A 12,605-nucleotide genomic window follows, 5' to 3' on the forward strand; every position below is an offset into this window, starting at 1 on the left:
CACATAGCGGCAGGGTGTTTGCCTTGCACGCAGACAACCCGGGTTTGATTCCTCCGCCCCTCTCAGAGAGCCAGGCAAGCTGCCAAGAGTATCTCGCCCGCATGGTGGAGCCTGGCAAGTGACCCATGGCATATTCGATATGCCAAAAACAGTAACAACAAGTCTCACAATGGAGACATTACTGGTGCCTGCTCGAGCAAATCGATGAGCAATGGGATGACAGTGACAGTAATATCCCTCCCATTATTTTTACAAGATTGTTCTCAAAGACTCTTTCAAAAGTATATGTAAAATATATGTAAGCAAAACATTATAATTGCTACTGTAGCACTGTTGTCCTGTTGTTCATCGATTTGCCGAGCGTGAGCAGGCACCAGTAATGTCTTCATTGTGAGACTTGTTGTACTGTTTTTGGCATAATGAATATGCCACGGGCAGCTTGCCAGGCTCTGCTGTGTAGGCGGGATACTCTCAGTAGCTTGCCGGGCTCTCTGAGAGGGACTGAGGAATCGAATCTGGGTTGGCCATGTGCAAAGCAAATGCCCTACCGGCTGTGCTATAATTGCTACTATTTGAAAAAAATTCTCATAATAAAAAATAGCTTCTATCTTTAGGGTCGAGAGAAAAACTTGATTTTTTTTAACCAAGCAAACAAAAACATAATTGAATTGCCATAAAACTTAATTATAATTCTCCAAATTCACTGGAGTCATAATTTACATTGCAATGAATTGGCTGGTTGGTGCATTGATTAAAATCACTGCTGTGTAGAATGGTTCATTAAATAATTGGTTGGGAGTGCAAATTCAAAGTTAGCAAACAATAAGTTCACCTTAAAAATGAAGTAATGTCAATAAACTCGGAGCAAAAACGTTTTAAAATTACCCTATTGATTTCCCCAAAGCTTAATGAGGATAAAATGAAATCTTAATTATGTCACTTGTAAACCTTTGTATTGTTATTCTATTAGAAGCATATAACATCCCATTAAGAAGTACCAAAGCCGAATACACAGCAATATGAGCTTTCACTTTATTATGTATTTGTAAAAAATGTAAGTTCTAGTTAGTTATTCAACAGCTCCTGACACTCAAATCAAGGGAATGCTGCCCAGAATACTAATCGAATGGAAATGTAACATTCTTATGTAAATCTCTTAAAAATCCTAACCAGGAAACATATTTCTCTAATAGACTTTCAGAAAATTGGGCCTAACCCCAGTCCTTCCAGCCAGTCCTTTTACAGAATTCTTAACTGACACTTCTGAGTGTTTTTTAATTAGAATGATCAAAGACCTAAATTAGGAATTATTTCTCTGGCTAGTGATGTAATGCCTATGTACTGGTAACATGGAATATCAATCAAAGAACATCTACATCAAATAAAGGCACTATACGTCCGCTTTTTTTTCCATTTAAGAAATCAGATAACAGGGCACCATATAACCATAGAAGCTCATTCATTGGCCATGATCCAGAGACCCACAAATAAATCTTGGAAGAAATCAACAAGTTGCAGAGACTCTCCCCAGACACCACGCAAGGCTGACTCATTTGGGGCACCTCAGCAGGGGGAGGGGGGATCAACCCAGCAACTTCCAAACTGAGCCCCTGGCAGCCAGAAGCTTCCACACTGCAATCACCACCAAGCCCCCAGCCAGACCCTGTTGCCCAGGAAGAATCTCACCCAGAAATAATTCTGCTGAAAAACTCAGGTCTGCAAGTTTTAGGACTGAAATCTCCAGGCTTTCAGAGTCAGGAGTGGGCTATCTCCCCCGGATCTCCCTGTACTTTATACGCCTTGGCAGTCATGCACACACCCCAATGCCACCACCCAGTTAAAAGTTTAACTCCAGCTGTAAAAATTTTGAATTTTCTGTAGTGTGTGGCCTGATTTGTGGCCACGCACCTTCTCAAACTCTACAACACGGATGCACCAGGAGTAGCACACCAGATTGGATGGAATGCAATGTAGAAAGCAAAAAATCTTTTTTAAAAAAAATTTCTTTTTTTAATTAAAAAAATTTTAATTGAATCACTGTGAGATACAGTTACAAAGATTTTATGTTTGTGTTTCAATCATAAAATGATCAAACACCCATCCTTTCACCAGTACGTGTTCTCCACCACCAATGTCCCCAATATACCCCCACTTTCCAACCCTTCCCCTGCCTCCATAGCAGACAATTTACCCCATCCTCTCTCTCTACTTTTGGGCATTATGGTTTGCAGTGCAGATAATGAGAGGTTATCATGTTTGGTCCTTTATTAAAGATAAACTTTCAGCACATCCATCCGAATCTATCCCTCCAACCATCATTGTCTTAGTGATCCCTTTTCTCTTCCAGCTGCCTTCTCTCCCAGCCCATGAGACAGGCTTCCAACTATGGGGCACTATTCCTGGCCCTTGGAAGCAGCCAATCTTTTTTTTTCTTTTTGGGTCACACCCAGCGATGCACAGGGGTTACTCCTGGCTTTGCACTCAGGAATTACTCCTGGTGGTGCTCAGGGGACCATATGAGATGCTGGGGATCAAACACAGGTTGGCCGCGTGCCAGGCAAACGCCCTATCCGCTGTGCTATCGCTCTAGCCCCAAGAACCAATCTTTTTTTTTTCTTTTTGGGTCACATCTGGTGATGTGCAGGGGTTATTCCTTTCTCTGCACTCAGGAATTACTCCTGGCAGTGCTCAGGAGACCATATGGGATGCTGAGAATCATACCTAGGTCGGCCGCTTGCAAAGCAAACGCCCTACCCACTGTGCTATCGTCCCAGCCCCAGGAAGCAACCAATCTTGATTAACAAAATATAAACATAGAAGGCTTTAAAAGAATCTTGGAAACAAATAGTTCACTGCAGAAATGCCTGGAGCAGGTGTTGTCCCCCCACCTACCCTTTGGAATCCCTGTGGCCGCCAACTTCCAGAACCCAACGAAAAGCTCTGGTACATACGTGGGATCAGTGATGGCAAACTCCAGGCCTCCGGGGATAGGAGATGGGCCGGTACCTCCCATCTTCCTGCCTCTATCGGACCCTGGATATCATGTCCATGAACTGCCTCCGCCTGGTATTTAAGTTCACTGGTAATGGCCATGATAATGGCCATGATCCAGAGATAAACAAAAGAATCTTGGATCTGAGCACTCACTGCAGAGATTTCTCCAGACCCTAGTTATCCAAAATGTAAGAATTCTAGGAGCGCATGATTGCTTTCGCAGCCGCATAAAACATCTTATGCTATTCATAACAAACAACACAAAATAAAATACCTAGTATATGCCTGTTTGGCAGGTTTGAGTGGTGCTGGGAAAATTCAAAATAATGGTGGTGGGAAGGTGTAATGGTGGTGAGACTGGTGTCGAAATATTGAATGTAATCCATTATTGTGAACAACTTTATGAAAATAAAATTTTAAAGAGTTGAAAAATAAATACAAAATAATAAACATAGAAGACTTAATTTAGTAACAGTTTGCTAATCTCTTATGTGAAGACTTACTGGCTCCATGACGAGATACAACAATCTTCACTAACTTTCTTCTAAGGAAACATTTTTTCATCATTCTATTAGCAAGTTATTGCTAGTATATAATGAACAATATATAATGAACTTTTGAGGGCCTACTATAAGGGCAGGCTTAGGAATGGCTTCAGAAAATTGGAGAAAACGGTGGAGGGGAGGTGTAATGGTGCTGGAATTGGTGTTAAAGTACTGAATGCATATTACAAATCATCATGAACAACTTTGCAAACCATAGTGTTTTATATAAAGTGTAAGGGGAGGCAGTGATAAGACAGAGTACTACATGTAAGAAAAAAATTAAAAAATAAAAATAAACAAGATAACAGTTATTGCCACAAGTGATATCAATGATTTGGGTACTTTTGATCAATCCTGGCTTTATTTTGCTTTTTGGGTCACACCGGAGATGCACAGGGGTTACTCCTGGCTTGTGCACTCAGGAATTACTCCTGGTGGTGCTTGGGGGACCCTATGGGATGCTGGGAATCGAACCCTGGTCGACCGTGTGCAAGGCAAATGCCCTACCCGCTGTGCTATTGCTCCATCCCGACTTTGAATCAATTCTGAATCTAGGATTTAGCAGTGAGTTGGCTGGTGCATGGATGGTAAAACTGAATGTGTCCAAAAACATAGAGAACAAGCTTATAACATTTGATTTTCTGCTCCATGTTTATTGGAGCTGAAAAGGCTAAGAGAGTCATATAAATAAATGGAAAACTGAAATACAATAGAAATTTCTTAAATACATAACAATACTTTTGGGATCATGAAGCGACATGAGCTGTAATAGCGTACAGATACCAACAGGCAACAGCTTTATACAACATCATTTATCTAAGGCATTCTAAAATTGTCTTAAAAGCGCCTCTACATTCATTATTCTATACACATACAGACACCCATTTATGAACAGAAATTATTTCAGAACTTTTAGCACTGTGTAGGAAAAGGTAAATAATACATATTTAGATTCTGAGTAATTTTTAAAGGACAGTTAAGGATTCCAAGACATAGTCATTAACTTTCAAGAAAATAAATAGATTTTCCATCCTAGATTGGAAAGATTTTCCAGGTGTAAGTTACAAGAAAATTCACGCCATGATTTTTTTTCTCCCCAAAGGCCTCTTTGGAAACAGATTTTTTTTTTTAAATTTGGGGTAAACATTCATGACATGAACAAATTAGGGTTGTAAGGGTTGTATTTATTTTTGAAAATATTTTTGTTTGAATCACTGCAAGATAGACCCTTGCAAAGCTGATCATGATTAGGTTTAAGCCATAGAGTGTTCCAACACCCATCCCTCCACCAGTGGACATTTCCCACATTTCCCAGCATCCGTGTCCCCAGGTTCCCTCCCATCAGCCCCCACCCAGCTTGTGTCTATGGCAGGCCCTTTACTTCTCTCTCTCTCTCTCTCTCTCTCTCTCTCTCTCTCTCTCTCTCTCTCTCTCTCTCTCTCTCTTTCTGGCTCACTCGCTCTCTCTCAATAAGACAACATACTTAGGAGGGACCAAAGAGGATTTTTATTTCTCTGTCAAATGTTCTACACTCATGTAAACACATGAAGATTTTTGCCACAACATCCACTTATTACCATGTAGACACATGTCCCCTCCTAATACAGAAAGAGGATCACACAGAAAAAATAAAGCTGACAAAGGAAGGAGCTGAGATTAAACACTTTTATTGGTCAATTACTCCGAAAAGAAAACATCAGTCTTTGTTATCCAAGTTGTCAGCTCTCCCCTTTGTAAACAATGTCTCTAAATTGGCTTGCACCTCTCTCCCTGGTGCACCAGAGAAAAACCTGGGTTTCGCCTACCAACTTTTTCCCTTTGGCGCTAACAAAGCAATTCATTTGGCTCTATCAGAAAGAAGACACCATATTCCAGGCACTTTTGCACCTTGAAAAAGCTTAACTCCGTTATTTAAATTCAGCGCAACTCCTCACCCCTGCTCTTTCTGCACGACACACAGAAAGGAAGCTAAGGAGTTTACAGTACAGAGATGCGATTACAGTACCCACTAGGTAACTGCTACAGTATCTCTTTGAGAAGTCATGTTCTTAACATTTGACCTAGGGTATAGATGTTTTCTTTAGACTTTGTCCCAAATGCAAGAGCCTTTTGCTCTGACAGCACAGCACTTTTAGAAGATCTGACATCAGTCCCAATTATTTAAATATGGTGGAACAAAGCTTGGAGAATCTACACATAGAGGAGTACATTGCCACTGCAGGCTCTCTTGATACAAAAATTTCAATTTCAGTTGAATTCCTGTGGTTCCCCTGAGCAGTGATAAATGCCCTTTATAATAATGAGGCAGTATAAGACAAAGCAAAGTCTTCAAAAATATCTACATCTGTATTTATGCTGATATGAAATACATTGATTGAAGAGGGGATTGACTCTTTTACTGAAATAATTCTGAGTTTCAGAGGAAAATAAAGGTAACACTGAGAAATTTCTAATAAATCCTTAAAAATGTTTTTGGTAGGCTGCCATTCAAAATTTTCCCAGAGTTCTCATCTATGTGCTATACAAACTGTAAATAAAAATGGACGAGACCAATGGACACACTATACATATATCAGATATCAATATAGATGGATGCATGAAAGCTCCTTACATATACACATCCCCCACTTAAAATACATTCTAGTACATAGGCAAAGCATCATTCTTAATAATAAGACAGCAGCAATTAAATAATCTAGTTACCCAGGAACCTCAGAAAATATCAGAGGTCCTGATAACTCCTGACACAACTTCCCTGGCTTCAAGGAGAGTTCTCCATTAACACCTAATATAGATCTCATAAAGCACCAGACTGCATTGCTAATGGCAATTATGTATGTAATCCTGTCGTTGGAGAGTATTCTTTTCAAAACCCGTTTATTCGAAATCTGGCTAATGTATTATGTGAAAAATAAGTCACAAGGAGATGATACAAGTGCGAACGACTGAATATAAAGCATTTACATGTTATCTTACATATTTATTGTCATTTTATCAGTGCCTATACCCTCAGAAAGAATTCAGATGGCCTTCACAGGGTTGAAAGCACAATACTATAAACTTGACTAAGAAGAGAACTACTCTTTGAAAACATGTAATTCACTTGATTATCCACCAGCATTTTTACAAACCAAGATGACATGACATCATACTAAATAGTATTTGAAGAGCTAGCTGATGAGGCAATACCTACAGGTAAGTCGGGGGCTTGCAACCAAAGTTTACACATACAGTATGCAAAAAAAAAAATCTTTTGGTTGATTTGTAACAAAACATATTTGCCACAGAAGAAAAAAATAGGCTTTAAGTAAGGCTTTTAAGTAAACATTTATTTTGTGTCTACTATTGGGTATATCCACGCAGGCCCAAAGTATAGAAAAATTTAGGTAGGTCGTAAGTTATATAGATCCTAGATGTACATGTGGATTTTAATATTCACACCAAGTGTGGACAGTAAGGTCTAGCTCTAAACTTGTCAGCTGCAGGAACACACAGCTCTAGGTGTCTAAGATGAAGGTTTTGAACCTCGGCCATTCTACCTAGACTCGATAGAAGATAATCTTGTAGATCACAGCCACTGGCTGTAAGAAGAGCTGACCGCTTCTGAGAGTGACACTAGTCAAGGGTGAGATACTACAAGAGACGGTCTTGTTTGACACGCTGCCACCTTTCAGTGGGACGGGACAACTCCCCCTGTCCTGTAGGTCTTCCTGCTTGAAGCTGAGATCGCACAAGGAAAAACGGACCACTTCTGTCACATCTGGAAGGGGAGGTTGGGAAGGGGAGGCACACTCAGAAGCCAGTGGAGGCTTTCCAGCCGCCTGCTCCAGCTCTCTTAGAATTTCCCTGGCAATAGTCTTAGACTTCCGGTCCCAGGCGGACACTACCCTCCTGCACAAGTTCCTCCTGGGGCTCAACTCAACAGAACAGACTCTCGCGTCTCCGCTGCTGTGTATGTCACCAACTGTGGTGACTCGTTTATTCTGCTGAAGGCTCCCTCGGTTCCTTCCATGGGACCGGAAGTTGAACTGTCCAGGTAGATCCTTTGAACGATGAAGTGAAGATTTACTTGCTCCTCCCCCAGCAGCGACAAACTCTCCAGCGGTGCTCCACAGCCGTGGCCTGGCCTGCGGAACCTGGGGCTCTGTCTGCGGGGAACAGACGGCCTCGTCGGGGGCTCAAGGTGGGCAGGCAAGCTCAAAGTCTGGACGCAGGCACTTGCAAAGTCTGGCCGGGAGGAAGGAAACAAGTTCGCCAAGGAGAGGGGAGCTTCGTCGAGGTGTGGTCTCACATTACAACCCAGACATGCGTGGCGCGTGGACAGGAACATGGATGTTTTAGGTGGTGGGTGGGTCGTGGTTTTTCTTCTTGCTTCGACAGGACTTGCAGACACAGCAGATGATACATGGGGACGCGAGGAGCAGCAGCGGGGAGGTCACCAGGGCAATGATGCCCAATCCCACAAGAATCCCCACCACCTGGAAATTGAGAAGAGAAGACGTTCACTCTCTGCATCACCCCTGCATGGGTCATCCTGAGACTCTGATGCAGAACCCTTAGTCCCCAAGATAAGAGCTCGGGAAGGGGCAGCTCCGGGAGGTAATCAGGCCACAACGGGGAAGCCGTCGGGATGGGATTAGATCTTGGATGTTCTGGTCGGTTCGCTTTTATATTAGGTGGGGGATTCTCCCAAGCACTGATCAGGGGGTCCAAGGGCCACGCCCACTGATGTTAAACTCTTCAGTTCAATCCATGGGCCCACCAGGGCCATGCCTGGCTGTGTTTGGGAGAGAAGATCAGCCAGGCAGGGATGGAATTGGGGCCTCATTCATCATGCCAGGCATGTGCCCTGGCCCTGCTGATGCTGTTTCACCAGATGCCAGAGAGCTGGCTTCCCTTCTCGCCCCCTCCCCCCGCCCCAGCACACACCTGCAAACCAGGGGGGAGCCTTCTCGGGAACCCTGCCATGCTGCCACCCTCACTCGGGGCTGCCGGGCTCCAGGACTGTGAGAAATAAATCTCTGCTGTTTCAGCCACCCCCTGTTGTCATGACGGGGCCTTTGCTTTCCTTTGTTTTGGTTTTGTTTCGTCTGGGGGCCACACCTGCAAGTACTCAGGACTTCCTCCTACCTCTGCACTCAGGGATCGCTCCCGGCAGGCTCAGGGACCCAGTGGGATGCCGGGGATCGAACTTGTGTTGGCCACAGACCAGGCGACCATCCGAACCACTGTACTGCCACTCCAGCCCCAGGGCCTTTGCTAGCCAATGCCCAGCAAGGGTCGGAACTGAACGTAAACCAAAAAGGCCCCAGAGACTAAATCACAGCGGAGACTGTCAAGTCCAGTGCTCACTCAGGCTCTGAGTACAAAGCTCGGGCTAATCACAAACTGCGGGAGTTGGTTCTCTCCCCCGTCTACCCACGAGCCCTCACCAGTCTCATGAGGATGTTTATCATGATTAGGAGGCCCTGATTGCTCAGTCCCTACAAAGAAACGTGGCCTTTATGAAATATAAAACACTATTAAAAATAAACCAGGGCTGCCTTTGAACCTGCCACATAAACACACGAGGACCTGGGCAGAAGGACCCGGTCCCAGCAGGGCCCCGGAGGATGTGAGAAGTCTGCATTTTAGAGCAAGTATGCCTGAGAGGCTTTCAAAAAAGTCATTCTGCTGATTTTTTTCTCCTGGTTTCTTTCTTTTTTTTTTTCTCCACCAGTGATGCTCAAAAGTCACTCCCGACAGTGCTCAGGGGACCACCTGATGGTACCAGGTACCTAACCAAGGTCTGCTGTGTGCAAGGCAAGTGCCTTCACTAAGACTCTCTGGCCCCCTAGCTTGCCATTTTCTTCCTCTTCCTTCCTTCCTTCCTTCCTTCCTTCCTTCCTTCCTTCCTTCCTTCCTTCCTTCCTTCCTTCCTTCCTTCCTTCCTTCCTTCCTTCCTTCCTCCCTCCCTCCCTCCCTCCCTCCTTTCCTTCCTTCCTACTGAAGATTACTGGCTACTGTGGGACTCTGCAGCCAGCACTGACCAGCCAAGTGATGGGTTGTGTCCACGTGTTCATTTCCGGCCACTATTTCATGACTTTCCAGAATCCTTCCCCACCCCCCAGGCTGTGGGAGGGATGGGGGGAATGGCCAGGGGAGGGTGATCAGGAAGCTTCCCGAGCAGACCTCCTAGGTCTGTCTGCTTTGGTGCCCGCCAGTTTTCAGTCAGGATACCTACCTGTGCTCGGTTCCACATCACTGACGCCCTGGAGTGGCCCAGCTTATTCCTGCATGGCCCTTTGTCATAATGTCTGAGGAAAATGTCATTCTGAAAAACAAAGAGAAGTTTCCGTCGAGACATGGTTTTGAAGTGTCAGCGGGCCAGCAGAGTGTCACCTAGTGGCCGGCAGAGCAGCTGAGGGGAAGCCATGGTGTCAATAATATCCGGTGACATCAGTGCCCGCCTCTCGAAATTTCAATCTCGCAAATTTAGAATATTTCTCAGCAGATTTCTAAAGTCACGGAGAAAAGATCAACAAGACTCTTGGTTGAGTCTAAAATAAAATAGATGAGTGACCCGATGGATTATTCTCACGGGGCGGCACTGGGAGAGGCATGACGCGGAATGAAAGGGCCCTCGGGGCACCAGTAACCGGGCTCTGCCCCGGCCCTAGCAAAACAAACAATTACAAAATATGTATGGAACAATTCCAAAATGTGTATGGCACAGCCTTCACTGACTGACGAGGCTAAACAGTTCTGAGGGGAGAAGCCAGAGGTGCTGAGGGCCGGATTCTAGGTACCCCTCATACATGCTTACAGGTATTCAGCCGGCTGAGCGATCTATCTGGCCTCAAGAGAGCTTTACCTTACCTTATTTTATTTTATCTTTGGTTTGGGGGCCATAGCCAGCAGTGCTCGGGGCTTCCCCCTTGGCTCTGTGCTCTGGGATAACTCCTGGCGGTGCTCAGGGGACCAGGTGGGGTGTTGAGAACTGAACAGAGGTTGGCCACATGCAAGGCCAAGGCCCTCCCCGCTGGACAAGTTCTGGTCCTGGAGAACTTGGGTTTAAAATGCAGGGGACACGGCTCAGAGAAGCAGAGTGATGTTTTATGGATATCTACAGTAGTCGTCATAGTAAACATTTTATAGTGGTCAGTTTGGGTGGATGTGGTATGGTAGCCTGCCCCTTGGAGAGGTAGGAATCTGTACTCCTAAAATAGAGTCTTGTAAACCACAGACTCAGTTTTTTTTTAAAGCGAGTTTTCTACCTATATTGCAAAGAATAATACCCAGAAGAAGGGGGGAGCGGGTAAAAGGGAATGTGCCTGCCACAGAGGTGGGAATTCGGAGGGGAGGGGGGAGGGCATGGGGTGGGGGTGGTCGGAGGGACACTGAGAACATTAGTGGTGGAGAATGGGCACTAGTGGAGGGATGGGTACTCGATCATTGTATGACTGAAATGTAATGATGAAAGTTTGTAAATTTGTAACTGTATTTCATGGCAATTCATTAAACAATATTAAAGAAATAAATTTTTTTTTAAAAGGAGAGCCTTCACCCTATTTGGCAGGACCTACGCAGGCTCAGTTATCCTGGGCCAGAGACAGCGCAGACAAGAAGACTCCTCTCCGGGGAACTTACATCCAGGTTCTGGAGACAGTACCAGCAGAAGGTGTGCTTGCAGTTCTTGCACATCATCTGGGCACAGCCTTCATTGCGCTCGATGTACACCCGGCACACGGGGCACTGCTTAATGGGGGCTTCGGCATCTGTCCCAAAGAGCGCCCTAGGAACCAAGCAGAGGAGAAATTACTGGGGGCGGGTCCATGTTGCCCAGGTCCCCTGGAGCACAGTACCGGGAGCTGTGGGGAGGAGGGATCCAAATAAGGCAAGTTCAATAAGTGACTGATTTCCCCGGGCTCCCGAGGGGAAGGCCGTGTGCAAGTCCTCTCAGAGCCTGATTCACTCCTCAGGAAAAGGGTGGGTGCAGAAACAGGAAACAGGTGGATAACTAGATGTTCAAGTCCATCCAATAAGAAAGAATCTTCATTCAGTTCTGCCTTGTCAGGCATCGCAGGATGACACTTTCCATGTTGATTCTTCTATTTCTAAATTCTCTCCCGGGGCTGAGATCTTCAAGCCTGCTCGGATCGGGACTGGGCCTCCTCCACCCAGATCCCCCATTTTCCAGTAGCTTGGCAGTCATGACCACAAACTGCCCCTGGCCCATGTGATCCTATCAATGGCCAAGATCCAGAGACTATAAAACAAAGCTCCCAGAAGCGCAGCCGCATTTGCAGTCCCCAACCTCTTATAGTCTAGCCCACTGATGTACCTAAAGTGGCACACATGTTTTTGGTTTTAACATACTTGCTTGTATTCTCTTATATACATTCTCTGTCCCTCTTGGAGAGCCCGGCAAGCTACTGAGAGTATCCCGCCCACACAGCAGAGCCTGGCAAGCTCCCTGTGGAGTATTCGATATGTCAAAAACAGCAACAATAACGGGTCTCATTCCCCTGACCCTGAAAGAGCCTACAATACAGCACTGTTGGGAAGAATGAGTAAGGAGAGGCTGCTAAAATCTCAGGGCTGGGACGAACGGAGATGTTACTGGTGCCTGCTCAAGTAAATCAATGAACAATGGAATGATAGTGATACAGTGATTTCTAAATTAACCTTTCATTCCCCAAGCACAAACCACTGAAAAAAAAGCAAAAGAAGTCTGCCATGGAGTAGAAAAAGTAGCTCAGAGGTGCAGTGGGGGCTTCAATATCTGGTTCATCAGAATCAATACTTTGGTGCCAGAGCAATAGTACAGTGGGTAGCTCGCTTGCTTTGCATACAGCTGACCTGGGTTCGATTCCTAGCATCCCATATGGTCCCCCAAGCACCACCAGGAGTAATTCCTGAGTGCAGAGCCAGGAGTAACCCCTGTGTATCTCTGGGTGTGACCCAAAAAAGCTAAAAAAGAAAAAAGAAAAGAAAATTCTTGATATCATTGAAAATATCTGCTCTGAGCAGAGAAGCAGTACTATCCTGGCATCCAATCTGTGGGCCACAGGGGAAAAATGGGAA

General features: G+C 45.0%; 1 protein-coding gene across 3 annotated transcripts in view; it reads right to left on the reverse strand.

Annotated features, from left to right (window-relative positions):
• Positions 1-4,941: 4,941 nt before the first annotated feature.
• RNF144B (ring finger protein 144B) overlaps positions 4,942-12,605 on the reverse strand; it is a 195,427-nt gene continuing 187,763 nt past the window's right edge. For all 3 annotated transcript variants that reach the window (XM_055126853.1, XM_055126852.1, XM_055126851.1), the window contains exons 6-8: positions 11,169-11,313; positions 9,763-9,852; positions 4,942-8,017 (exon numbers count right to left, since the gene is read on the reverse strand). In XM_055126853.1, the coding sequence (XP_054982828.1) occupies positions 7,877-8,017; positions 9,763-9,852; positions 11,169-11,313 (376 nt within the window). In that variant the 3' untranslated portion in view covers positions 4,942-7,876. The remainder of the gene's footprint in view (positions 8,018-9,762; positions 9,853-11,168; positions 11,314-12,605) is intronic.

This window comes from Sorex araneus, chromosome 2 (assembly GCF_027595985.1).
Source record: "Sorex araneus isolate mSorAra2 chromosome 2, mSorAra2.pri, whole genome shotgun sequence".
In the NCBI taxonomy this organism is placed as follows: Eukaryota; Metazoa; Chordata; class Mammalia; order Eulipotyphla; family Soricidae; genus Sorex; species Sorex araneus.